Genomic DNA, 27,194 nt, shown 5'->3' with positions numbered 1-27,194 from the left:
AGCAGAACGGTCTTTCAGAATCTTGGATTATTACGAAACAAGCATATCCTCACACATGCACAGTATCGGCAACACATACTGATCATTGTCAGCTTACAGTAGAGATGGTTGCCCTTGCGATTGATAAGACCATTAGAAGGGATGTGTGCTCTCCTATAAATCATATCCGAGATATCGTCATGCAAAAATATAATAAGGTAACCCCTAAGTACAACAAATTATGGAGAGGCCGTGAGCTTGCTATTGCAAATCTGTTTGGGAGTTGGGAGAACTCGTACAACTTGCTTATTCCACTATTAGAAGCCATCAAAAGAAACAATCCAGGAACCAAGTATTGTGTGACCTCGACCCCGATTGATGGAGAAACTGACAGGCTTTTCCACAGAACGGCATGGGCATTTGGAGCTTGTATTGCAGCGATACCGTTCCTCAGACCAGTGATTAGTATCGATGCATGTTTCATGTCGGGACGACACCAAGGTAGGCTGCTGATGGCATGTATGTACGATGCCGAAAACCAATTACTTCCAGTGGCTTTTGCAATTGTTGAGAAAGAAAGCGCTGACAACTGGGGTTTTTTTATGAGATGGTTGAGGCTGGAAGTAATTGGAGATAATCGATTCTTTTGGGGAGCCAATTCACACGATCCATTCCTTCCACATGCTGACTAAACAGATAGACAGATGCCATACATCTCTTCTGGTACCACTTGCGATAATGCGGAAGGTCGTTTGGCTCAAACGATCGACCTTCTCTGATTACTTGTGCCTCATATGCAGTAGCCAGTTGAACGTATGTCACGTGTCTTGTGGCCCAGGACTCGTTCTTCTTCGAGCCCAACATCAACCTGTTCATAATTTTATAACAACTTAACACCCAAAGGTAACTAACATAAATAAGGAAAATTTAGGTGAGTCAACCTTACTTGTGCAACTCAACATGCGTGTGCCTATTCAGTGGTTGTGGCACCGGAATCTCTTGAAACAATCCGAATTGCCTCATGCAGCGATCCGGATAGGTATGCTCAACGATCCAATAAAATATCAGTGGACCGCGATACAAGTAGTAGGGCTGATAAATTTATCAAGAATGAGAGTTATAATTTATAAATACGGTAACATATAACTAAATAAATAAATAGATTGAAACATACCCTTCCTTGCTGGGTCACTGTCGGAAGCTTGCTGTAGACCCTCCCGTACGGCTCCCAATTCACATGATCCTCCGTCAAACTCTGAAACTGGCCCCGCGGGATACGTGCACCCTGGGTCTTGAAGTGGGAGGATGACATGTATTTGTGTGGACCACACCATTTGTATGCAAAAGATGCGCATGTATCAAGCGTTGGAGCGCCCCAGGCAGGTTCCCAGTTTTTAGTTTGAGGCTCGGGCCGAAGAACTGGAAAGCGAGTCCACGACTAGTGCTGCAGAAGCATCACCGGACCATGCATAGATCCTCTATCGGGCTCAGTAGCGACACATAGATGTCGATACAGATATGCAAGAACGGCTCCACCCCAATTGTACGATACCGGCTGGTCCAAATTCACAATTAGATCGAGATACCACAACAGTATCCCGTCCCCGCTACTGTCCGGGAACAAACTGGACGACATCAGGTCCAAGATAAATGCACGGACGTACCTAGAAAAATTTAAGACAATGTGAGTACATTATTGATAGGCTAAAGGACGAATAAATTAATATATATATATAGTTACCACTTCAGTATTTGATCGTTACGATCTGCCGGTAGCTTCTCAAATCGTTCACGAAACTTAGATTTCAGGAAAATCAACTCCATGCTTCTTTCATTTCCCTCAGGCCCCCGTTTTTTCATAAGTCCACTCTGCTCATGCTCTTTGATTCCTAACAATTCGAAGAGCCGGCCTTTTGCATTCCTACCGTCTGTACTCCCCGTCACTGGGACCCCCGTAATGGGCAAACCCCACAAACAACTCACATCCTCCAAAGTAACTGTAATTTATCAAATAAAAAAATATAAATTTCTTCATTTTAATTATCAGTAAATTATCACGAAGAACAGATTCATTTAAATTAGTTTTGAAGTTAATACCAGTCATCTCTCCGAAGGGAAGATGAAAGGTGTGTGTCTCAAGACGCCACCGCTCCACAAGTCCGTGTATCAGCGCCGCATCAATTTTTTTGTGAGGCATGACTGCAATCTGGTATAAACCCAATCGAATCAAGAATGGCGCGTATGCAACGTGGTACGCGGTTTGGCAACGGTAGTGCTTCACGTTTATAACCTCTTTTTTCTACATTACCGAAAATAGAAATTACAAATTAAAACAAGAATATATTTCTGAACAAGTAAAAAATACAAATAACTAATTGCTTACCTCCTCAGAAGCTTGACACACTCTGTGACTGCTGTGCGGTATCCACAACAGATCACTAAAATTATCCCGCGCCATATCTATTTCATCATTCATTTCATCTGCCATGCTACAAAATTTATTCAAACTTAATTCATTGTTTTCGAAAATTTTAAACTAATGTAAACCGGTTTGGATGTTTCTAATTATTTCTAAACCAATTTAGATTACCTAAATCATTCTAAACCATTTCGGAACCAATTTGTAATTTTCTAAACTATTTTACAATATTTTAAAATTTTCTAATTTATTCTATACCATTTTGGAACTTTTCTAAATTATTCTTGACTATTTTGGAACTTTCTAAATTATTCGAGCACCATTTTAAAATTTTCTAAATTTTCTAAATAATTCTCGACATGCATTTTTGGCATATTACACATGCATTTTTGTTATTTCCAAATAATATTCCAAAATAATATTTCCAAAGTAATATTTCCAAAGTAATATTTTCTAAATTATTTTCAATTTCACTTCTCGGTACAGAGACATGCATTGGTATATTAGACATGTATTTTTGTTATTTTCAAATAATATTCCAAATAATTTTTCAAACAATCTTAAACAATATTCCAAATAATTCTAAACGATCTAAACAATATTTCAAATAATTCTAAAACAATCTCATCAATATTCTAAACTATTCTAATCAATATTATAAATTATTTTAATATTCTTTAAATAAAAAAAAATACCTGATACAAAGCTACTGCCTTCTCTTCTTCTTCTTCGAGTAGCCTCTTCTCTTCACGTAGCAAAGGAAATAAATCTGCTGTGAATTTGTGATTCTGTCTCGCAGCAAGGAAGGAAGAAAACACCCCCAAATGCAGCCACGGGTCTACAGTCCCTGCCACGCGTCCACGCCCCACTGCATGTCCCCCACGCGGTAAAAAAAAAAAAAATTCCGGTTAGCCAATAACCGGACCAAAGGAACCGGTTAACCCAAAACCGGACCTGCCTTTCCGGGTAGCCGCTAACCGGACTCAAGACCCGGTTAACCAATAACCGGTTTTGTAAATATATATCCGGTTAGTGGCTAACCGTTTTTTTTCATAATTCCGGTTGCCCGTAACCCGGAAAGAATAGATATTTCCGGTTATTGGAGCACCGGGGTGGGTATTTTTCAAAAAAATTCACAGAACGGGATAGATTCGATAATTTATTAATTAATTTGGATATTTATAAAAAAATCGGGAACATTGCTTCTTCTTCTTTTTTCTTAAATTCCTAGAAAGTTAAGAGCATTTGAAGTATACCTGTACCGGCCACCACATCAGCATGTTCGTTCCCTTTTATGTTATGTTTAATCCGTGCTGTCGTCATTCGAAAATAATAACTAGCCGTTGACTTAATTTGTATAGTTGTATCAAAATCAACAGAAATATTGTTTGATACCAGAAAATTGAAAATGATAAAATTGCAACCATTTGTAATTTGTACCTAAAGATTTGTGTTCTTTTATCAAAAGAATTTACACCATCTGTATACGAGTGACGCGACAGAAAATCAGTGCCTGAATGGTTGAGTAGTACTGTAATTGTCCAAGAGGCAAGAGCTAGGAAATTGAGATTGAGAGATCCAATGAATTATTGTAATATATTTTATTTTATAAAGAGGGTTGAAAGATAGAAATATTTGTAAAAATTATAAATATAATGGACAAAACTGTTAATTTTAATTTATAAGGGTGACTTAATCACCTCTAATTAACTAACATTTAGATCCGTTACAGCCGACAAGTTATTCTTGAGAAGGAAAGGTGACTTTCATGAATGTGAGTATGTAGAAACCAGGTAGCTTTGATTTCCATGATCAAGGAAGTGGTATTAAAAGTGAAACTGATTTTGAAATAATAAATGAGGATAATTTGATTTTTTTTTTTTAAATGCATTTGTGTTATTTAAATACATACTTCACAACATTTAAATCAAACTATCACATGTAATTATTTCATCTTATTAATTTCACTATATTACTAAAGAGGAGTATTTCAATACAATAATATGTTATGCCTTTAATACTTTATCATATCTCATATATGTTTTGGGAGGAAATTTTATAAATTTTGAAAAAAAAATTATTATTTTTTTAAGATAGATACAAAATCACTGTTTACGGCCCAAAAACAGTGATTTTGTATCTATCTCCAAGCATATTTTTGTATAGATATTATTTTGAGCAGTTTGGATCGACAATTTTAACTTTAAAAATGAAGATATAAAATATAATGTATGATGAGATATGAAAAACATGAGGTATTACAACTCTCCTTGTCACTAAATACTCATGATATATAATTTGAATAATTAAATTTGTGTTTGAGTTTATTTATTCCACTTATTAAATAAGGAGGAGGTAACGTTTTGACACCTCTGATCAATCGATGTCCAAGAAATTGTTTTTGGAAACAATAAAACTTAAAAGTTTTATAAATTGTTTTCGTATTGTTTCGGTCAAAATTTGAACTCATAATGTTTTCAAAACATTCTAACAATTTATTAATTGGACCATCTTTTCGTTCATGTAATGATTTTATCATATTGTTGTTTATTTTCATTTGCTAGATATATCATATACACTCATGCAACTGAGAGCATCTACATCTCTGAAACTTTTGGAGTTTCTAATATGATGTGGCAGTTTCTAAACCAGTTTCAGGAATGCAGATAGGTTTCTTATTTAGCAACTTTGCTCAAAAGTTTCTTAATAAGAAATCGTTTATAAACTCTGACGTGGCCAAATAATTCGTTGAAATTCTTTTCTCATGTAATTTATTTGCTGATGTGACAATTAAGAAACTCTAAATTTTAGTTTTAGCGATGTGGGGGTTTAAAAACTTTTAGAGACAAAATTTCTAAAAAATAGTTAATAATTATTTAAAAACTCCAAGAGTTTCAGAAATATAGATGCTCTGATAGTCTAATATGATATTATATTGAATATTGAATACTACCAATTGTTGTACCCAGATCTGGATTCCCATTTAATGGCCCCTCGATTGTACTCGAAACTACTTTTTAATTGGCTCTTAATTTACTTTTGTGTTTCCATCGTCAAATCTATCTATAGTAGTGTAGCATTTTTTATTTTTAGATATTTTAACATCAAATTATCCGATATAAGATTGATTGTTTTATTTCGATAAATAGAATCAATATGAATAGGTCCCACTGATTTTCAAAAGTATCACATCAATAGTAACACAATTTGAAAAACTAATCGAATCGAACTTTTCGTTTCCATTAGTCTGCCATATATGGAAGAAAAGAGAGAAATGAATGAGAGGTGAGAAGAGAAAGTAGGGGTGGAAACAGACCAAATACATATAAAATAGTGGTTAAATTATATATGTATATGTTTTTATTTTTTGAATACAATTATGGATACGAATAAGTTGTTAGACACACACACATATGGATTAGATCGGATCAGATATTTATTAAAAAGTATTAAAGTTCATAATATTATGTAATTATAATGGTAAATAATATAATTTTATTCAAAATATATATTAAACTATATGGATCAGCGATTTTCAAAGGGGCTTAATAAATAGTAAATAAATTCCAAAAAAATGTAAAATTTGGTCTCCAAGCACATCTTAATATATAGATCGCATCTAATGGTTCGGATTGACTATTCGGACTTTGAAAACGGAGAAAAATGATAGGGTGCATTTGGGTGCATTTGAACCCTCCTCATTGGTATATATCTATTTTTTTTAGGAAAGATATATATCTACTATTGGAGTACTTCAGAGAAAATCCAAATCTGCACATATATTCTGATATTGAATATTTGTATCTAATTTTCAAATACGGATCAAATACAAATTATATATTATATGTTCTTTTTTCATTCTCAGAAAAAAAAAAAACAGAGAGTAGAATGCATTTTTTACAACTTCTACTGAAACCGAATCAATATAGTTCAGTCCAATAATTCTCCAACTTTCTGATCATAACACGCTGCAACCCTTAATAACTATTAGAATCAAATATTGATTCGGTCTCAAAAATAGGTCCAGCACATTTATGGAAAGAAAAAAAAAGTAATTTAATTTGTTTCCAATAATTTAACTTCACAAAAAAAATTGGGTAGTAGGGCTAGGCAGGTGTGATAAGTGATAACTAGGGACGAACATCTCCATTTTAACGGACTGGAGAGAATCATTTTTCTTCTTATAATATAAGTTCAGACACTAATTTTATCCATAATTTGGACGGACATATGTCATCCCCATGACCCCATCCGATCTCAAAGTTCCAATCATTTGAGGAATCCGAGGTGATTGTCTGATTGAGATCAGCTGTACTACTTAAAACACCAGCTAGCTAGCTGCTTGTTATTGTATGATTTAAGATAATTGCACAATAATACCTAAAATCTTTCTTTTGAGACTATTATCATTGGTGACTGACTGGTGAGGTAACTGTACCATGCATGGCACAGTTTGATGAGTATTACAGATAAATATTTTTATTTGAAAGTTCAAATAGTTGATATCAAATGTTTAATATAATTTTCATATTAATGTATTTACGGACAAAATTTTGTATTTTTTAATAACATTTTATATATACAAAAGATTATTATTTTTGAATAGTCTATAATCTATAAATGAAGTGATATTTTATCTATTAAAAAAATTCTAATAATATAAATTTGATTTACAATTATATATTTTATATGAACGGTTAATATTGACTATTTAATCTTCGTAAATAAAGAGATTAATTTATAATATGAACCGATGTGCGCTGTGCATAATACAGTAATCTTACTACTATTATCCTACTAAATAAACTTTTGTAATTTTTTTTTTCAACTAGTTAATTTGTTTTTCCTATCACGTGGTTTTTTCTATTTATTTTCCTGCGTATAAAAGTTCAGCTAAACAAATCAACCAATTACGGATTGTAGGTGGTGGTGCGTCGCTAACAATTTTTTCCAGCAATACCAAACTAATTAACAAATTACAGGTACTATTAAATACCTGCTACTACAATTAGATAAAGATAGTATTGGCCTACAGGGAAGTTATGTTTTATAAATTTTAAATTTATTGTAAAATTATAAAGAATTTTTTGGGGTCCCTCCCGACTTTCCAGTGAGGCAAACTTTTATTAATTAATAATAGTTACGGGATACTATGTGGCAATAAGCAACTGATATCAAGGAGGCGTTTGGTTTCAGATATAGATCATTCCATAAAAATATTAGGATTCTAAAAAATATAATATCACAAATATCATTTATGGCAACGTATTGTTATCATATTTGATTTTGAATGACTATTATTTTTATCACTTCAGAAAATATATGACTATAATGTTTGGTTTAGTATTAGATTGCAATGACTATTGGAATTCAAGAAAAATCAATAATAGCTTTTATTTCCAAAATAAAATTATTCTAAAAGAAAATAGAAAAAATCAATACTTAATATCGGCAGCGCAATAGCCATTAATTATGAAATCGTGTATAGCAAAGTAATTACATATTACTATGTCCATTCTTTTATTATTTTCGTCAAACATAATAATAGAATAAATTAACACTAAACCATTAAAAAAGAATAAAATGACACTAAACTATCAAGAAATTGCATTCTAAAAGAGAGATTAATAATCTTATTAGAAACAAAATGCACAACTATGATAAATGTTGTGTTCAAATAAGTTATTTACCTACTCGAAAAAATTGAGAAAGCGGAGGTAGCACAATTGACTAGGAAAAAGTCATAGAGTTGTTGTACCCAAAAGTCGAGAGTTCGATTCCCCCTCGCGACTTAAAATTTCAATTAAAATTTCAGTTATACTAAGTTACTTTTAGCCATATCCATGAAAATTATATTAGATTTATAGCGGCTCTACAAATTACATTTTGATAAGATCATGTTTGAATAACCGATAGATAATGAACATAACTTAAAAAAAAAAAAAAAATAATATATTTTGAAAGGATAATGAAGTTCAATAGTAGTTTTTTTAACCTCCTAAATCTTTTAAAATGTTGTCACTCTCCAAAATTAGAATAACAAAGAAAAACAAGTCTTGACCAACCACACATGAATAATAAAAATAGGATGCTATTTCTATTATCCATTTTACTTTCTTATATATTTTTTGCCTTCCTTTCATATCCATTAATCAAACATAACTGAATATGTATATATTTACCAATTAGCAACAACCATACATAGTAATAATATATGATTGTGAAACACCTAACACATAAATAACTACCATAAAAGGCACCACAGAATAACAAATCCCCTTCCAAACATTGGTCACACCAAATCCATCAACAATAACAACTTTATAAACCTCCTATTAAAAATTTCCCCAATATTTCTATCCTTCTCCAACCATCTCCACTCCATGATTCACTCTTCTTCTCTTCATTACATTTCTCTCCAGCATCTCCACCTAAACAACAAAAAAGAACAGAGAAATTTGTATTCCTTCATGGAATCAAATACTACATCTACCTTCGAATCCCGCTTCACCGGTTGCCTCAATTCCCCGGTGTGGTTACCAGCATGCCGAAGCAGCTCGAGCTTTCAAATGCTTAACCGCGAAGGATCTCAAAGGAACTCCAAACTTAGAGGCCTAATAAGGAAATTGATACAACGAAGAAAGAGGATGTATATAACACCTAAACCTCTCGATTGCCGCTACGATGCCGCGAGTTACGCGAAGAATTTTGATGAAGGTCGAAATGTCGTCGATAACCCTAGTAGATTTGTAGAGGATGTAGTAGTGAGGAAGGCCAGGTCTTGTTGAATTTAAATTTTCAAGTTTTATTTTGGTTTATGGTTAACTCTTTAAATTTTGATTTTGTTTTATGTTTTTATTTTATTTTTTGGGAGGGGGTTTCATAATTTCTGGTACGGATCATTTGGCCATAACATGTGGTTGTTGTACATATTGATTGTTGGTAATGCTTTTTAATTCTCTAGTGCCACTGTACCAGTTAGCAAACTTGCAGTTTAATTTAATTCACCTAATATATATGCACTTGTATTAGATGTGATTGCTTTCGTTGGATTAGGGTTGTTAAATTGACAAGTTAACAACTTGATAATAACGAGAAAACAGGTTGTTTTCATTATATTTTAATTATTTATTCCGGACACCTATTAGAAAAATTAGAATGGTTTTTCTTTAGAGCAACAAAGAATTATTTGATAACTATTAAGATAAAATAAATTTTCAGATGTATCTCTACAATGTATATGTTGTGTATTAATTTTGATGCAGCTTTAGAACTTTTAATTATCTATTGAGTGATATTGAGCTATTTAAAATTTCACGGGTCAATTAATTGAACAAACATATATATAGAGAGAGAGTAGAACTAGGGTGTTTCTAAGTTCACTAAGTTTTAACTCAATTCTAAAACTTATTAGATTAGCTTTAAATGACGAATTTAAACCGTTGAAATCCTTCTACCTTATGAGTGATGCGTCTACATGTGAAAGTTTTAAATTTTCAAATTAATTTTATATAGAGTCAAGTGGTCAAAAGGCGTCCAAAAAATGAATACATTAAAATTAATTTATAAACTTTCTAATTTTGACCACTTGACTCTATACAAAATTAATTCGAAATTTTAAAAATTTTACATGTAGACACATCAGTCGTAAGGTAGAAAGATTACAACGGTTTAGATTCGTTATTTGAAACCAATCCGATAGATTTTAGAGTTGAGTTTAAAAAGAAACTTAGTGAACTTAGGAACACCCTAGTTCTAAATTCTAATAATATATATATAGAGAAGGGTTCCAATACCTCATCATACCTCATATTTTATATCTTCATTTTCTTCATGTTCAAAGTCTAAATTGTCGATCCGAACCGTTCAACATGATATCCATACTAAAATATGGTTAGGGATGAAATTTTATAATTTTTGGAATTTGTTTACTATTTTTTAAGATGGGTAGAAAATCACTGTTTTTTGAACGGTTCAAAAACAGTGATTTTGTACCTATCTTAAAAAATAGCAAAAAAATTCCAAAAAATATAAAATTTCATCTCTATGCATATTTTAGTATAAATATTTTGTTGAACGGTTCGGATCGACAATTTGAACTTTGAAAATGAAAATATAAAATATGAAGTATGATGAGGTATGAAAAAAAATGAGGTATTGAAACCCTTCTCATATATATATATATATATATATCAAATTTGATACGCACTGTATCTAAAAGACTATATAGGATAGGCGATAAGTTATATTGTGAATAAATTTATTTGCATTTGCCGACACACATCAAATAATTATAAAAACAAAAAAAAAATGTAATTAGCAAATAATTATCAAAATTTAAAAAAATTGAAGATATGTTTTATGTATGTTAAAAATATTGTGTATCAAATTTATTGTAATTTGCAAATTGATTGATCGCAGTCATCGAATTTTTCTTAAATTTAATGATTCAATTTTATCAATACTTATTCGTTGAACAAACAATTTTCAAATTACAATTGCTTTTCAGGACTTAATTCTGAAAAAAAATAAACCCCTTTCTATCCCAGCCGTAAAATCTCCCCTGATTTGCCAGTATGTGTGCGGATCCAATTTTCTCATCTTCCCTGCTGCAGTACCTTCCTTGCATCCCACCCCTTGTTTGCTTAATTAGCAATCAGATTTGCCAGATTTCATTATAGCATGCCCAATCCTGTAAGCGGGGTACTCTGCATTAATGGACATAATACTCTTTAGAATCCGATAACACTGCCCATTTCATTTGAATGTTTGAGTATCAGTTTACATCCCTCCAAAAAAGCCAGTGCTTCAACTTGACTGGGACTGGCAGTATCGGTTCCTCTTGATACCCACTCTACCATCTCTCTGTTCTTTAGCAGATATAACCTGATACCCACTTTACCAATGCCTCCCATGATCCGTCAATGTAGCACTGGTACGATAATAATTATCTGTTAGAGAGTTACCTCATACCTGATGGCAGTTGTGTTCTTTGGGCATTAGGTGGTCCCTTGCTGACCTGAGGATAGCACCAGAATAACAATGAGTGATAGTTTCATTCTCCGTTTCACAGAAAAAGCTTGCACAGAGGGGATACTGTTCTGATGCGTGCCACCAGAACTGACTGGCTGGTAAAGCCTTTCCAATAGCATCTCCAGACAAACATCTCCAATTTAGGGATTAGTGTATCTTCCTGCCATAACCATATCCAAAATTGCTGATCATTTTCATCATTCAGTGCCCTCCGCATCAGTTGGTAAGCCTTCTTGATGGTGAATTTCCCACTTCTGCCGAGATTCTTTAAATAAAACAAGTCGATCGTATCTCTTTTCTTTTGATGGAAAAATGCAAACTACATTAAAATGCTAATAATATATAGGACTCTAATAAGGAGGGAGAGGGAAGGGAGATAACATGAGAGAAGGGAAAGAGACAGCCAGTATGACAAGATGACGAAGCAAAAAGTTTAAAATTTTCCGTTTTGTCTGTGAGTATGATCACCAGAGCGATCCAGCTTGCACAAATCTTAAAGACAATCCAATGGTAGCGAGGTCCGTCTCTCTATGGCTCAATTTTTTAGAATAGCATCTAAAAGACGCTGCAATGTACTGAGACTCTTTAATAAAAAAAAATATATATGGTAGTGAATTGAGAACCTTTAATTTTCAAGAATAGCATGAGATCTACCATTCAAAATTCGAAAATAGCATCTAAAAGCCAGGCAGTGAATCGTAACAAATGAGAGAAGTTTAATTGAATAATTCAAAACAACAGTTTAAAATAAGAAGAGCTTCTCTCTCGTTTTGCAATCAGCTGCAGCTGCAATTTTATTTGATAAAAAAGTGTAAACCCTTTTCATATTTGGGAGAATCTCTATTGCGATATAAAAAACTTTTGATGTGCTATGGTTGACGGATTTACCCTTATTAAAATCTTTCCTAACAGAACTTTTCCCTTTTTCAAGTATCCTACATATTTTATCAGGTGGGACCATGGGATGGAAGAGATTTTAGACCATTAAAAAGTAGTGATTTTTTACCTACCTAAAAAAATAGTAAAGAATCCTAAAAAATATAAAATTTAGTTTGCAAGTACATTTTCATATGGAACGGTGGAGATCGACTATTTGAACTTGAAAACGAAAATATTGATCCGTAGTATGGACCAATCAGTGCTATGCATAGTACCATAACCTCACTCATACTTCAGGAACTGCACTTACACCAATAATAATCTCCATCAACTGCGGAGAGCTGTTTAGCAGACAGGATATGATCACATTGAAATTATTGTAATTGAAGGGGAAACAAAGGCATAATTTCTTGAGCTCGACCAAGTAGCACTTTGGAGATAGCCTTGTTGGTAAGGTCATCCCATCATTTGACAAAATCTAGCATAAAAAGCATTACAGATATTCTCTTAGAATAGAGTCATAAAACCAAAAGTTTACTAATTATAATTAGTTGGCATGTCACCTTCTGGAGATATCAGCAACAAACAGATTTTGTTTTTTTAATAGAAAAAGGCAATTGATATTGCCCGTTTCATGAAACAGTATCTAACAGTTAAACTACCAGCATTTTATCAGTTACTCCTGCTTAAACCCTAGAGGAAGGATTGGCCTCTGTATCACCGACCAAACCCACTCTCCTGAATCTACTTTAATCATCTGTCACATAGTATCAAAATGATTGCATTAGAATTTAATTGTTAGCAAGTGTTTTCATTATCAGGCTGAATAGTGATAATGTACCCATACGTCAGAGTTGGGTTCGTATTGGGACCTATTTGGCAGCCTTCATACTGGTGTGAAACTGTGCAAGTGTAGTCCAGTTTTGCCAGTTTGAAGTGCATTTCTCTGGTTACCTGGCTAGAGTGCCCTTATTTAAAAATAACTTTTCTTTCTAAATTATACTAAGAATAGTATTAATTTGTTAATATAACTTGGTTGTGGCTGTAGATTGAGCTGGAGTAATTATTAAAGCAGTGTAGTATTGACAGTGACAGTCCATTGTTTCATAAAAAAAAATTTACTAGAGCTGGGCAAAAGTTATTATGTTTTTGAGTTAAAATATTATTATTTTTTTAGTCTGGTCAACTCTTGTGTTGGGCAGATTTTGCGAATTATTTCAATCAGCTGTAGTGTGTTGTGATAATTAAAAGACAAATACATAATTGACTTGAACTTAATTAGAAAGATACCATGCGGTACTCATCAGAAAAGTTCAAGTGAAGATCCTTAACACTGCGAAGCCCATTTAGAAAAGCCATAAGATTTGTAGCCTCATTGGTCCCCTCTCCAACGTTCTCCTCATCATCAGTCCCCTCCACTTCCAAAGAACCATAGCAGTCGTTCCATATATCAGAATTATAACTAAATGAAACTGACACAGAGGCCAGTCGTGGCACAGTTTTAAGCACCACTTTAACCGGACAGCCTAAACTGATCACCAACTCTGACAAACTCGGTGCACAAATGACAATGTTCTTAACCTTGAGGCAATCGGTAATCACCAATTTCTCCATTGCCTTGCACCGGGAAATCATCCTTCGCAGGTGGTCATCAGCCACTATAACTTCCCAGAGCACTAGTGATTTGACCGAACGAAGGCCGGTTAATTTCGATGGCACAACCAGCTTACAAGTGCTGATCTCCAGCTTTACAATTGTGTTGCAAGCAAACACTGGTGTGGGTATCTGGTAGTAGAAATCGATATCAGTGTTTGAGATCGACAGCTCCTCCACACCAGCGATGCAGATATCACGGAAAACCTGGTAGAAATCATCTTCATCTGGTTCGAGTATATCAACGGCTATGTCAAATTTCTTGACAGCAGTTTTGCGTGAATCAAGGACGGAGAATAATGCATCTATCCATTCAATTCTGTTTTCCACATAGGACCGACCGTTTATTGGATCAAAGTTGGGATCCCTGGGGTTGAAGGAGGCAGCAATGATTTTGAGGGAGGGGAGTGTGGGGAAGAGTGGGGACCACCGCTTGGAAACAGCGGTGGTGACAGCCGCATCACGGATTTGGAGTTTGGAGAGGATGGTGTGGAGGATTTCGTCAGGAAGGAGGCTGATATAGTCTTGTCCTTGCCGCTCTTCTTCTCGATCGTTTGTTAGAGTTGGTTTCATCGCTGCTTGATTTTGATCGGAAGCCATTCTCTCTCTCGCCTCTTAGATGGAGATCAGTTCCGTCTGCTGGTGTTGAATTCCCGCCGCGTGGGATAAGTAGGTTTCCCGCCAAAAGAAGAAGAGGATAAATTGGTCATAAATTGGGCCTTGGGCCATGAGCCATGGGTCTCAAATTAACAAGACACAGAGTGCCATTTTGGTTTGTTTGGTGTTATAATTTTTTCTATTGCCTTTTATTTATATAATGGATTTGTGAAAATACCTCTCCATAGCCTCTGGGCTGTTTTGTAATTAAACTGCATTTTTTTTTTATGTGAATTAAACTGCATTGCTATCACCAATTTATGTTTGAATTTATTATTAATTTTAGGAGCCTTGCTGCATTGGTCGACTTGTTCTTTTGAGTTCAATTTAATGACAAGAGTTCTTTATAGAACACTATACTTTTACAACATGTTATAAAAATCGGATGGACCGACTGGTTGACTGGAAAAAATGGTACAGTAAGTTTACGGACAGTTGAAAGTACAGTAAGTTTGACTGATTAAATAAACCAAAATATTCGAATATTATTCTTGTGTTGTTAAAAACATAATTATTATTACGGTTGATCATAAATATGATTTGCTAATTATAATAAACCGCAATATCATATGCAATTAAATTTATCTAAGAACGTGTTTATGTTGACAAAATCCACCCAATTATGTTGAGTTGCTTTATAGTGGGGTGCAATTACAAAATTAGCTCCCTTTCCTCAACTGTGCCTTGTTTGGTATCATCAATAAACCGTTCTATTTCTCTTCCTTTTAAGATAAAAACAATGATTTGGCGCCATATCTTTGGTGTGTGATTTGGGAACTTTGATATCTGTTATACAGCCATCATATATATGGGAAAGTAGTATTATTAGATGAATTTAGCACTACATTGACAAATAAGTGAATTTAATATTTTGATAATATGTTTCAATTCCAAAAAAAAAAAAAAAAATTAAAAAATATATAGACATACTTTTGACCTTCTGTATTAATTACTTCTCAAAGTTCGTGCAATTTGAACGACAATGATGATTATATCAAATTCTTTCATGTTTCATTTACATGATATCAATATGTAGATTACATTTTTTTTTCTTTTTTGTGAAATGTACGATTTCAAAACTATAAGATGTTTTTATTGATTGTCAACATTATCAAGTTAATTCACTACTGTCATCTCCAAACTTAATTTAAAATGATCATACAGCCTTGTAATTTGTAACTTTTAAACTAGATCTTAATTTTTACTTATCAAATTATTTTGTTATTTTTATTTATTATTGATCATCCAATTAAATTTATTGTATTGTTTTTTTTTTCTCGTTTCTTTTCTTTCTCTTTCGTTTTTTATACAATCAATAATTCCATCATTGTGAAAACCCCATCATAATCAATTAAAAGTTAGGAAAAATAGCAGAGATTAAAAAAATAAAAATAAAATCCGAGGACTAGTGTATGTAATTTAGCCTAAGATTTGAGTCAATGGTCAAATTTATATTACAAAATTTTGTTTACATTTAGTCCTTTTTTCCCTTTTCTTTTCTTTTTTCTTTCTTGTCTTGATGCAATCAATAATTTCGTCAACGCCGTCCTAATCAATTAAGTAAAATTAGTTGGAAAAATATCAGTGATAAAAAAAAAAATCAAGGAGCAGTATTTGAAGTGATGGTTAAATTCGTACGTAGTAGGAAAACTTTATTTACATTTAGTCATAATTATTTCTGCTCAAGCATCTATTATTAGTATTGGCCAACTTTTTTTTTTTTTTTTTCTTTAACATCCCGTTTGAAATTCCATCCATGGTTTTGATTTTATGATCGCCAGTTGATATTATACCAGATCAAGCTGTATAACAATAAAAGTGAGATACATAGAAATTTACTAAACATTACTTGACCTTGCAGAAATTGTCGTCAATTAGTTAGCACTTAACAATAATGTGTTTGATATCTTTAGATATTGGCAGTATTTGATATAACTGCAAGCTACTCTACACGTACCTTGACTAATTAGTAGTTTTCTTTCCTATTAATTTATGTCATGTTTTGATAGTGGAGTAAAGTTAATAAAAAATAATTTGTTAATTTACTCCATACTTTTTATATTTTACAGCTTATTTGATAGTATAAATTGCTTAAATTAATCTATCTTGAAGTAGCATGTTGAAAAATGAATTATTATCCATGAAATTAAAGTGGGTCCCATATGTGGAGTGTGGATAATTAGTTAATGCACCTAAAAAAATAGAGTAACTTATTTTTCAATTAATTGATTATCTGTTACTCATTATATTTTACTTCTCGATCGTTTTGACAGCTTAAATATGAAGTAAGGAGTTTACTCCATCTCTTACTTCTCGTTTGACGGCCTAATGTATTATGAATCTACCTTAAACTAACTGCACATTTGAATCTAGAATATGTACAATTATTTTCTGGTACGCATAAAAAATGTCAGAAATTAATATGTACATACCGTACTAAACATTAATAAAATTAGATGGTAATCAAGATATGTTACATAAGAAAAACTAGCTTTTGATCTGATAGCAAAGAACAACACTGTTTGTGTGTGAAGTTATAAATTTGAAATCATATAAAATTATTGCAAAACTTCTATTGAAAAGCTAAACTTCTATCTTTCTCTATTGAAAAACATCTGTTACATAACAAACTCCTCAATTTGACTTCAAATTCATACATACAACTTTTAATTTTTAACAATTAAATTATTGCAAAGTATCCAAGTTTCTAATAAGGGTATTGGGACGAAAACTAATTCTTTTAGTTAATTACCCAAAAATCAATCCGCGGTGTAATTTTTTATTTATTTGGAGAAAAACTGAAACTTTCGTTTTGCTATAAAACATAAGAGTTAGAAATCATATTAGTACAGCTAATTAGTTTCGTAAATTCAATATATTTATTTGCGGTGACACTAATTGTTTTCTAAAACGAGTAGAACTAGGGTGCTCTTAAGCTCACCAAAGTGTTTGGTGAGCTTGACTCTAAAACCCATCAAATCAATTTCAAATGACGAATCTGAACCATTGAAACCCGCCTACCTTATGTGTGATGCGTCTACATGTGAAATTTTTAAACATTTGAATTAATTTAATATAAAGTCAAGCGGTAAAAAAACGTTCAAAAAATGAATGCACTAAAATTAATTTATTAACCTTCTAATTTTGACCGATTGACTTTATACTAAACTAATTCAAATGTTTAAAAATTTCACATGTAGACGCATCACACGTAAGATAGGCGGGTTCTAACGGTTCGGATTCGTCATTTGAAATCGATTTGATGGGTTTTAGAGTCAAGCTCACCAAACACTTTGGTGAGCTTAAGAACACCCTAGTTCTACTCTTCTAAAACAATCTAGTAATTAATATAGTATAATTATTTGCGCCTCTACCCTCTGGTGACCTAATTAAAGCATAAAAGTAGCAAAATGTTGTCATCCCATTATCTGTGTAAAGACAATTAAGTAGTCATTTTTAAGAGAAAGCACATTACCAGTTTAATTAGCACTAAGTCACATAGACACACGCACTCCTTAATTTACAATAGTCAGTTGTTTCTTTTAATATCTCCACAATGAAAATCCAAATTAATCAGGAGTAACTGCCGGGGGGGGCATCAGATAAGAATAATAATGGGAAAAATCCAATTTAGTTCCTTAAATTTTTACCAAAAAAACCAGTTTGATTTTTGGAACTTTTATTTACAGTTTTACACAGTACTCCAACTAGCTAGGACGAACTTAATTTGATCATTTTGGGAAAAAAAGAGATATTTAATTATTAAAAAATCAGGCCTCATAATAGCCATCCAATTAATAACTCACCATCTAATTCACACACCTTGAAATGCACACTTATCTATTGTGTAGATGCACACCTATCTATTATAATGCTCATGCACACTTGTTTATAATCAAGAACACATTTATAAATTATCTTTTACTTGAATAATTTGTTTAAATATATCAAATTAAATATATCATAAGAATATATTTGATGTGCACTTCAATTGTGTAATACATAGTATATACATCCCTGGCAGCCACTGCCCGGGTTTTCAAAAAAAAGAAAAAAGAAAAAGTAATACATAGTATATACTATATATAACCAATTATGCATGCTGATTGCTGAATTAATTAATTGTGAGCACTTCTGAAGAGTTTTAGAAAGAGATGGAAAAATGAAATTGTTATTATATTTTTGCTCTATTACATTGGTTGTACATATATGGGCTATTGGTGAATATAGCCGTTATACAATTTCCTAATATGTTGGATTCTGGATATTGCCTAAATACAAGGATTTAATTAGCTAGGTACCTAATTTAGCTATAACAGCTGTAATTTGGATGCTAGCTTGGTTTGTTCCCTAAAATGGTCAATGATGATCTTCTGAGACCTATTCTCTCTATTTCTCAACACTCCCCCTCAAGTTAGGTTCGAATATATTTATAGAACCTAACTTGAGCAAAATTCTTTGAAAATTCCCTTTATCTAAAGCTTTAGTAAATATGTCAGCTAGCTGATCGTGACTCCTCACAAATGGAGTCTTAATTTCTCCAGCTTGAACTTTTTCTCGTATGAAGTGGCAATCCACCTCAATGTGTTTTGTTCGTTCATGAAAAACTGGATTCGAGGCAATGTGTCGTGCAGCTTGATTATCACAATACATTTGCATTGGTCCTTCACATGACATTTTCATGTCACATAGCAATTGCTTAAGCCATACTAGCTCACTTGCTGTTGATGCCATTGCTCTGTATTCTGCCTCTGCACTAGACCTTGCAGTTACATTCTGCTTCTTGCTTTTCCATGTCACGAGATTCCCGCCTACAAATGTGCAGTATCCTGTAGTTGATTTTCGATCAAAGTTTCCAGCCCAATCTGCATCAGAGTAAGCGAGAATATTATTAGTATTATTTTTCTTCATCCATAACCCTTGTCCAGGAGACCCCTTTAGATACTTAATAATTCGGTTTACTGCTTCAAAATGAGTGGTTCTTGGAGCATGCATAAATTGACTCACAGTACCAACAGCAAAAGCTATGTCTGGTCTAGTAACAGTTAAGTATATTAGCTTTCCAACTAATCTTTGGTACTGTCCTATATCCTTTAAAGGTTCACCACTTTCTAGTTCAAGTTTATTGTTAGCATCCATAGGGGTATTTGCAGGTTTTATACCAAGTTTACCTGTCTCCTTTAATAGGTCAAGGGTGTATTTTCTTTGAGAAAGAAACAAACCTTTGCTTGAGTGAGCAATTTCAATACCTAGAAAATACTTGAGTTTTCCCAAGTCTTTAATGTCAAATTTTTCTTTGAGATAATTTTTTACATTGTTGATTTCTTTCTCATTATTACCTGTGATAATTATATCATCTACATATACAAGAACAATAGTTGTTGTGTTATTTGAATGTTTAACAAACATTGAAGAATCTGCTGTGCTTTTATCAAAATGAAGAAATAAAAGAGAGTGACTGAGTTTCGCATACCATGCTCGAGGAGATTGCTTCAGTCCGTAAATTGATTTATTCAACTTACAAACAGTGTTGTGATCAATTCCATTTTTATATCCAGGTGGTAGGGTCATATACACTTCTTCTTCTAAATTACCTTGAAGAAATGCATTCTTCACATCCATTTGTGACAAATTCCATCCCGAATTTACAGCAACAGATAGTAATGTCCTAACAGTGTTCATTTTTGCAACAGGGGCAAAAGTTTATTGATAATCTATACCATAGGTTTGTGTAAAACCTTTTGCAACCAATCTGGCTTTATATCGTTCTATGGTTCCATCACTATTATATTTAATTTTATACACTCATTTACATCCTACTGGTTTTTTTCCATTTGGTAATGACATAATAGTCCAAGTATTATTTTTTTCAAGAGCTTGAAGCTCTTCTGCCATTGCTTTGGACCAGATTGGATTATTACTTGCTTCTTCAAAATTGTTTGGTTCAGTTTCTTTAGAGATGGAGGTCAAGAAAACCTTATGGTCAGCGGAAATGTTATTATATGAAACATAATCTTGAATTGGATAACTTACATTATATGTAACAAAATCACGTAACCTTGATGGTGGTTGTCTTGACCGAGTTGACCGTCTTCTAGAATTTGCATTTTCTTGATCTTCTCCCCCTAGATGCAAATTTTCTTGATTTTCATTTTCTTGACTTGCATTTTCTTGAAATTCATTTTCTTGATCTTCTCCCTCCAAATGCAAACCTTCTTGATTTTCTCCTTCCAAATGTAACCCCTCTTCATCCGAATGGTTATGTATTTTTGTACCTTCAAAAAATGTTAATTCTGGAAGAATATTTTCATTTCTAGATTGACTTGTAGAATTTTCTTCTTTTTTATAGAAGGGTTCTTTTTCAAAGAAGGACACATTTCTAGAAATGTAGAGTTTATTATTATTAGGATCATAACACTTATATCCTTTCTTTTGGGATGAATATCCAATAAACATAGTTTTTACGGAATTTTTATCTAACTTATCTTGTCTTTTGATATATACAAAACATGTACATCCAAATACACGAAGATGATCTAAATTCATTTTTCTTTTATTTAAAATTTCTAGTGGACTTTTATTATTTAAAACTGAACTAGGTAATCTATTAATAAGATATATAGCAGTGAGAATAGCATCTGACCAAAAAATCTTTGGAACATTTGATTGAAAAAGAAGAGACTTAGTAACTTCTAATATGTGACGATTTTTTCTTTCTGAAATCCCATTTTGTTCTGGTGTATTAATACATGTTGTTTGGTGTAAAATTCCTTTTTGTTTTAAAAAATCCGAAAAATTTCTATTAACATATTCCGTTCCATTATCAGACCTAAGTATTTTAATTTTTGTGTCATATTGATTTTCAACTAAATTTGTAAAATCTTGAAACATAGAAAAAACTTCATTTTTATATTTAAGGAGATAAATCCAAGTAGTACGTGAAAAATCATCTATAAATGTAACAAAATATTTAAAACCATTATAAGATTCTACAGGTGCAGGTCCCCAAACATCAGAGTGTATAAGTTCACATATTTTTGAGGTTCTACTATTGGATAATGGAAAAGGTAGTCTCGTTTGTTTTGACAATCGACAAATATCACAGTTGCTAGAATCTAAATTAGAGAAAGAAAATAACTTATTCAAAACTTTATCTGAAGGATGTCCAATCCTCCAGTGCCACAGTTTATTTTGTTCTACATTATTAGCAATAAACGCTTTATTTGGAATATTTAAAATATAAAGTCCATTTTCTATATGACCTTCACCAATCGTCATCCGAGTTGATTTGTCCTGAAATATCACAGCTTCAGATGAGAAAATGACATCACAATTTAGATCTTTAGTAATTTTGCTTACAGAAATTAGATTAGAGTTAAAGGTTGGTAAATGCAAAATATTTGGAATATTTTTTGAAAACAAATTAGTATTTCCTATATTTTCAATAGGTACTTTGGTACCATTTGCAACAATAACATTTTGAGTATTTTTGGTTGGTTGCCTATTTGTCAAAAGATTAATATTTCCGGTCATATGATCTGTTGCACCAGAATCGATAATCCAAGTATTATTTTTAAATGAATTTAAACAGAATTTTGATACAATACCTGTGAATATACCTTTCTGTCCAAGTGAGCTTTTAATCTGGGCCAGAACTTGATCCAGTTGTTGTTGAGATAAGAAGGAATTGGGCTGGCCTGCTTCAGATCCGCCAGCTACAGGACCCGAACCCACAAAGTCGGACCCGCTATCACAAGCCAGCGCCCTTCTCTCTGAATCGCGCGATCTGTCTCCCCTTCTTTCTCCTTTATCGCCGCCAGTGCGGTTTTGACCTCCTTTGTCGCCTTTCCACCATTTTGGCCGGAGATGCGGGTGGAGGAACCAGCAGTGATCTCGGTCATGACCCTCTTTCTTGCATTGCTCGCATTTAGCCTTGCCGTGTGCTCCCCGCATCTCCCCTCTAGGGTTTCGGGCCTGATTTTGATGGTTGGACAGAAACGCCTGGTTCTCAGGTATATCGCCGGCATGTGTGTCGGAGTTCATCGCGGACCTTCTCGATTCTTCTTGTTCTAACAGTGACACAATCTCCACAAGAGGGGGAAGGGAGGATCCGAGAAGAATTTGTTGACGGACCTGCTCAAAGCTTGGATCCAGGTTTGCAAGAAATTGAAAAATTAGGTCTTGCTCTTTTCTTTCTCGGATTTTGTCAGCATCTATTACCTCTGGTTGGTGGATGTCTAATTCATCCCATTGTTTTTGTATTTCTCCAAAGAACTGAGTGATTGGTTTCTGGTTTTGTTTGTTTTGGATGATATCTTGTTTGATTTGAAATATGTGGGCAAAGTTGTTTTGTTTACCAAACCTTTGTTTGATTTTTTCCCACATTTGTGCTGAGGTATCCAAGTACACAAATTGTTCACTAAGTTTGGGTTCTATGGAATTCAGAATTGAGGTCATGATATTACTGTCAATTTTCTCCCATGTCTCTGAATTTGCAGTTGGTTTCTTTTTATCACCTGTGACATACCCATATGTACCTCTGCCTTTGAGAGCTATCATGGCTGCTCTAGCCCATGGGAGGTAATTTTTGCCATTGAGAATAATACCTGTTAATTTTGTTGTGGTATTGTCTTCCATCGAGGCTGACCCGTTTTCTGCCATTGTTGCCTCTGGTTACTTCTATCAGTTTTGGGTTTTCTGAGTTGTGTTATTGGTTGTGGTTATGTACCAATTACTGGTACTGATTTCTCTGCTCTGATACCATGAAGAGTTTTAGAAAGAGATGGAAAAATGAAATTGTTATTATATTTTTGCTCTATTACATTGGTTGTACATATATGGGCTATTGGTGAATATAGCCGTTATACAATTTCCTAATATGTTGGATTCTGGATATTGCCTAAATACAAGGATTTAATTAGCTAGGTACCTAATTTAGCTATAACAGCTGTAATTTGGATGCTAGCTTGGTTTGTTCCCTAAAATGGTCAATGATGATCTTCTGAGACCTATTCTCTCTATTTCTCAACAACTTCCAACCATTAAATGGACCAAATTTTAAGAGTAAAAGCATCTGATACAATCGTTGAATTAAATAGGCAAACCATTTATATACGCTCTTTTTGTCTTCAAGCTAGATATAGAGTGAAGAGAACCTTTACTTAATTTGTTTAGTATGTGTATGATGTTACTAAATGATTTAAAAATATATATTTTTTCTTAATAAGTAATTAAAGGTACTTTCATAAGAAGTATGGTAGAGTGAGAAAAATGGTACGACAGTTACGGAATGATATTGTACGAGTGTTTTAACGTGCTGTGATTATTCATGTGCTGTGATTGTTTTTAGAAAATTTGACACGGCTCGTCATGCGAATCACATGTAATTAGAATCATTAGATCTTAAATGGTGAATCTTGAATAAACTAATCAAAATTATATATAAAATAATAATTAAATTGATCAAACGTAACAAGTGTGACCAGTCATGTTTGGACACGACATGTTTGGATATAGCGTGACCGTTAGTGTGCTGTGACCACCTCTCAATATTTTGATCACAGCACGACACAACACGTGAAAAATTGACTTGATTACTACACAACATGTGAAAATTTGATTTAATCACGGCACAACACGGTACGGAATCAAAGTCGCAGCGTCTTAATTAGTCACGGCATGACACCGCACATTTTTTCCACTCTAGGTATATACTACATAGAAGTGTAAAATATCGGTATATAGCTAATTAATTGTATCAATTTCTAATTGATAAATTACTGATCAGAAAAAAAAAAAAAAACACGTGCACGCGGAACTAGTTATGAAGAGAGATTTGGATGGTAGGACCGGTGCCGGTTTGTTTACTATTTGTAAGTTTAATCATAACATTCTTCGGTAAAAATTTTAAAGCGTAATAGAATTAATTTGTGCTAATTGCTTCAGCATTTGTATGAAGAATATTTTAAGTGTGTATGTACGGGACAATTCGATGCATCCCCAAACAAATTAAAGTAGGATTGACTAAAATGGTTAGGGACACAAAAACAAAACAATTAATATATATACTGATGAAACCCTGAAACTAGCTAGTGCTTAATTTTTTTATTTAATTTTTTACCTTTAGCGTAGTGCCTCTGCTACTTTCTACTCATCCCCCACCACCATTACACTTAGGTGTGAGTAAATTGCTCATAACTCGTGAGCCGCTCATAACTCGCTCATTAAATGCTCACTTAAACTCGCTCATTTATCAACTCGCTTAAACTCGCTCATTTAATAAATGAGCGAGCATGAGCATGCCCCAACTCGCTCATAACTCGCTCATTTAGAATTTGCCACATCTAATCCCTGCCACATTCAATCCTAAATAAATTTCTGCCACATCAGTCTTGCCTCATTAAATCCTGTGGAATATTCATAGTTTCATCATACATTCAAATTTCTCTCACATCTCTTGGACGACACATTAAAACTTGTTCTAAAATAAAAAATGGCACTAGGTAGAAATCAAGGTCTTCTTAAATTCAAACCTGATAGTATTATACCTGATGTGAGTATCACTGTTGAAGTATTGATGATACTGTTGATTTTTGTAATATGATTATATTTTTGTTGAATTTTTATTCTATTTTATTTAAATTAAAATTATGACAATTTATTAAATTTTAGTACTCATAACTCGTGAGTCGCTCATAACTCGCTCATTAAAAACTCGCTTAAACTCGCTCATTTATCAACTCGCTCATTTACTAAATGAGCGAGCATGAGCATACCCTAACTCACTCATGCTCGCTCATTAATCACCCCTAATTATACTTCCGTAACTTGTATAAAAAGGGCAAAGGCCCCTGGCGTGTGTTTCCCACACTCTCTCCTCATTCCCATATATTCTATCTTAACTTATAAACAGCACCTTTAACTTGCCATATCATGGAGCTAAGCCTAGAGAAAGATTTGGATTCGGACTCAAACATTTCCCAGCGAGCCCAGTGGCTCCGTGCTGCCATTCTAGGTGCAAACGACGGCCTCCTGACAACTTCTTCCTTGATGATGGGCGTTGGTGCCGTAAAATCCGAACCCAAGGCCATGGTTTTGTCGGGCTTCGCCGGCCTTATAGCGGGAGCCTGCGGTATGGCCATTGGAGAATTTATATCTGTGTCTAGCCAATATGATGCCGAGCTGGCCCAGTTGAAAAGGGACCAACGGACCGACAAAGCTGATCGGGCTGGACTACCTAGCCCGATCAAGGCGGCCATGGCATCTGCCCTGGCATTTACTATGGGTGCAATAGTGCCACTTCTAGCTGCAGGATTTATTGCCAATTATAAGATCAGGGTTGCGGCAGTAGTGGTGGCTGCAACTATGGCGCTACTGATTTTTGGATGTCTCGGTGCAGCACTGGGACGGGCCCCTGTGACCCGGGCTGCCGCTAGGGTAGTTATCGGAGGTTGGGCTGCCATGGGGCTAACCTTTGGTCTTATGAAGTTGTTTGGGTCTGCTGGACTCTGATTAAAGGCCTAGAAAATGTTCATGTTCTTTTTCTCTTTTTGTGTATTATTGGAATAAGGCATGGGGGCCATTGTGTAGTTCAGTTGCTCGCAGTAAATTGGTATCAAAAGTAGCAACTGGATATGAATATGATGCTAATTATCAGTATTTGAATGAAGTAATCAGCTGCATTTCTTCAATAATTAATAATTATATCTTTTTTCTCGTTAGGCTATATATAGCTATATATGATATGCTAATGTGTTTATTGACGAGAAGGTGTGATCACATTCAATTCATTTAATCTAGAAAATATATTATTTTGTAGAAATATATGAATATGGAAAAGAACATCCTGCTGAAAGTAGGGTCATATAACTCCTAAGACTCATTATATTTATAACTGCTTTGGATTCAGAAACCTACTATACTTCTAGCTTTGAACCAAAATTTAATAATTTGAAAATCAAAGATGTAGGTATCAAAAATTCAAACTAGCCTTGCTAAAAAAAGAAAAATTCAAAATAGCGCTAACTAAATTCAAATGAAACACGGATGGTATCTGCTGCTACTCATAACAGAATAGTAAGGTCGCGTTCTAAGAATCCAGACTACTGGATTTAAAACATAATGTTCAATAGCTTAATTATTTCTAATTCAAGGAATATTCAATGTTAAATATCCACAGAAAATTGATTCGCAGAGTCTATAAAAAACTTGCTATTTTTCTTGACCTTGTTGCTCTTTTTTTTGATCGCTTGCCAGAGTTGGTTTCTTCGCTGGTTGTTTTTGGTCAACTTCAGAAGTCATCTCTCTCTCTCTGTTTAGACTAATATATTGTTGGTTTCATAAAAACAGCAGCAACAATACAATTGATAATATAATAGAAAATATTAGAGATACATTAGAGATACGGAAACCAACAATATTACTAGTCTCAGTAATGACTACCACCAAGGTCACTAATAAAAGAAAATCAGAAAGCCTCTAGTCTCAGTAATTCATTAATAAGCTCCTCACATTCTCCTCTGCATAGCATAAGCAGATTTGCCATTAAAAGGAGTTCTCGAATTAAAATTTACCA

At 33.5% G+C, this 27,194-nt stretch overlaps 3 protein-coding genes across 3 annotated transcripts; 1 reads left to right on the top strand and 2 right to left on the bottom strand.

Annotated features, from left to right (window-relative positions):
* Positions 1-13,347: 13,347 nt before the first annotated feature.
* Positions 13,348-26,930, bottom strand: LOC144547040 (F-box/FBD/LRR-repeat protein At1g13570-like). Its single transcript, XM_078295640.1, has 2 exons — positions 26,845-26,930; positions 13,348-14,493 (listed from the first exon to the last, which is right to left on the bottom strand). Exons 1-2 carry the CDS (start codon positions 26,918-26,920, stop codon positions 13,589-13,591), a joined length of 981 nt encoding a protein of 326 aa, XP_078151766.1. The 5' UTR covers positions 26,921-26,930; the 3' UTR covers positions 13,348-13,588.
* On the bottom strand, positions 22,352-23,399 carry LOC144546570 (uncharacterized; the record flags this gene model as incomplete). Its single annotated transcript, XM_078295105.1, has 1 exon — positions 22,352-23,399. A coding segment is annotated over exon 1 (930 nt), but the record flags the coding sequence as incomplete, so codon positions are not given.
* LOC144546975 (vacuolar iron transporter homolog 5-like) lies at positions 25,535-26,275 on the top strand. Its single transcript, XM_078295571.1, has one exon. It carries the CDS (start codon positions 25,553-25,555, stop codon positions 26,129-26,131), a length of 579 nt encoding a protein of 192 aa, XP_078151697.1. The 5' UTR covers positions 25,535-25,552; the 3' UTR covers positions 26,132-26,275.
* Positions 26,931-27,194: the final 264 nt, after the last annotated feature.

Source organism: Carex rostrata, chromosome 30 (genome assembly GCF_964058835.1).
Source record: "Carex rostrata chromosome 30, lpCarRost1.2, whole genome shotgun sequence".
Taxonomy (NCBI): Eukaryota; Viridiplantae; Streptophyta; class Magnoliopsida; order Poales; family Cyperaceae; genus Carex; species Carex rostrata.
Note: the sequence above shows the minus strand (reverse complement) of the source record. Positions and strands in the feature narration are given on the sequence as shown.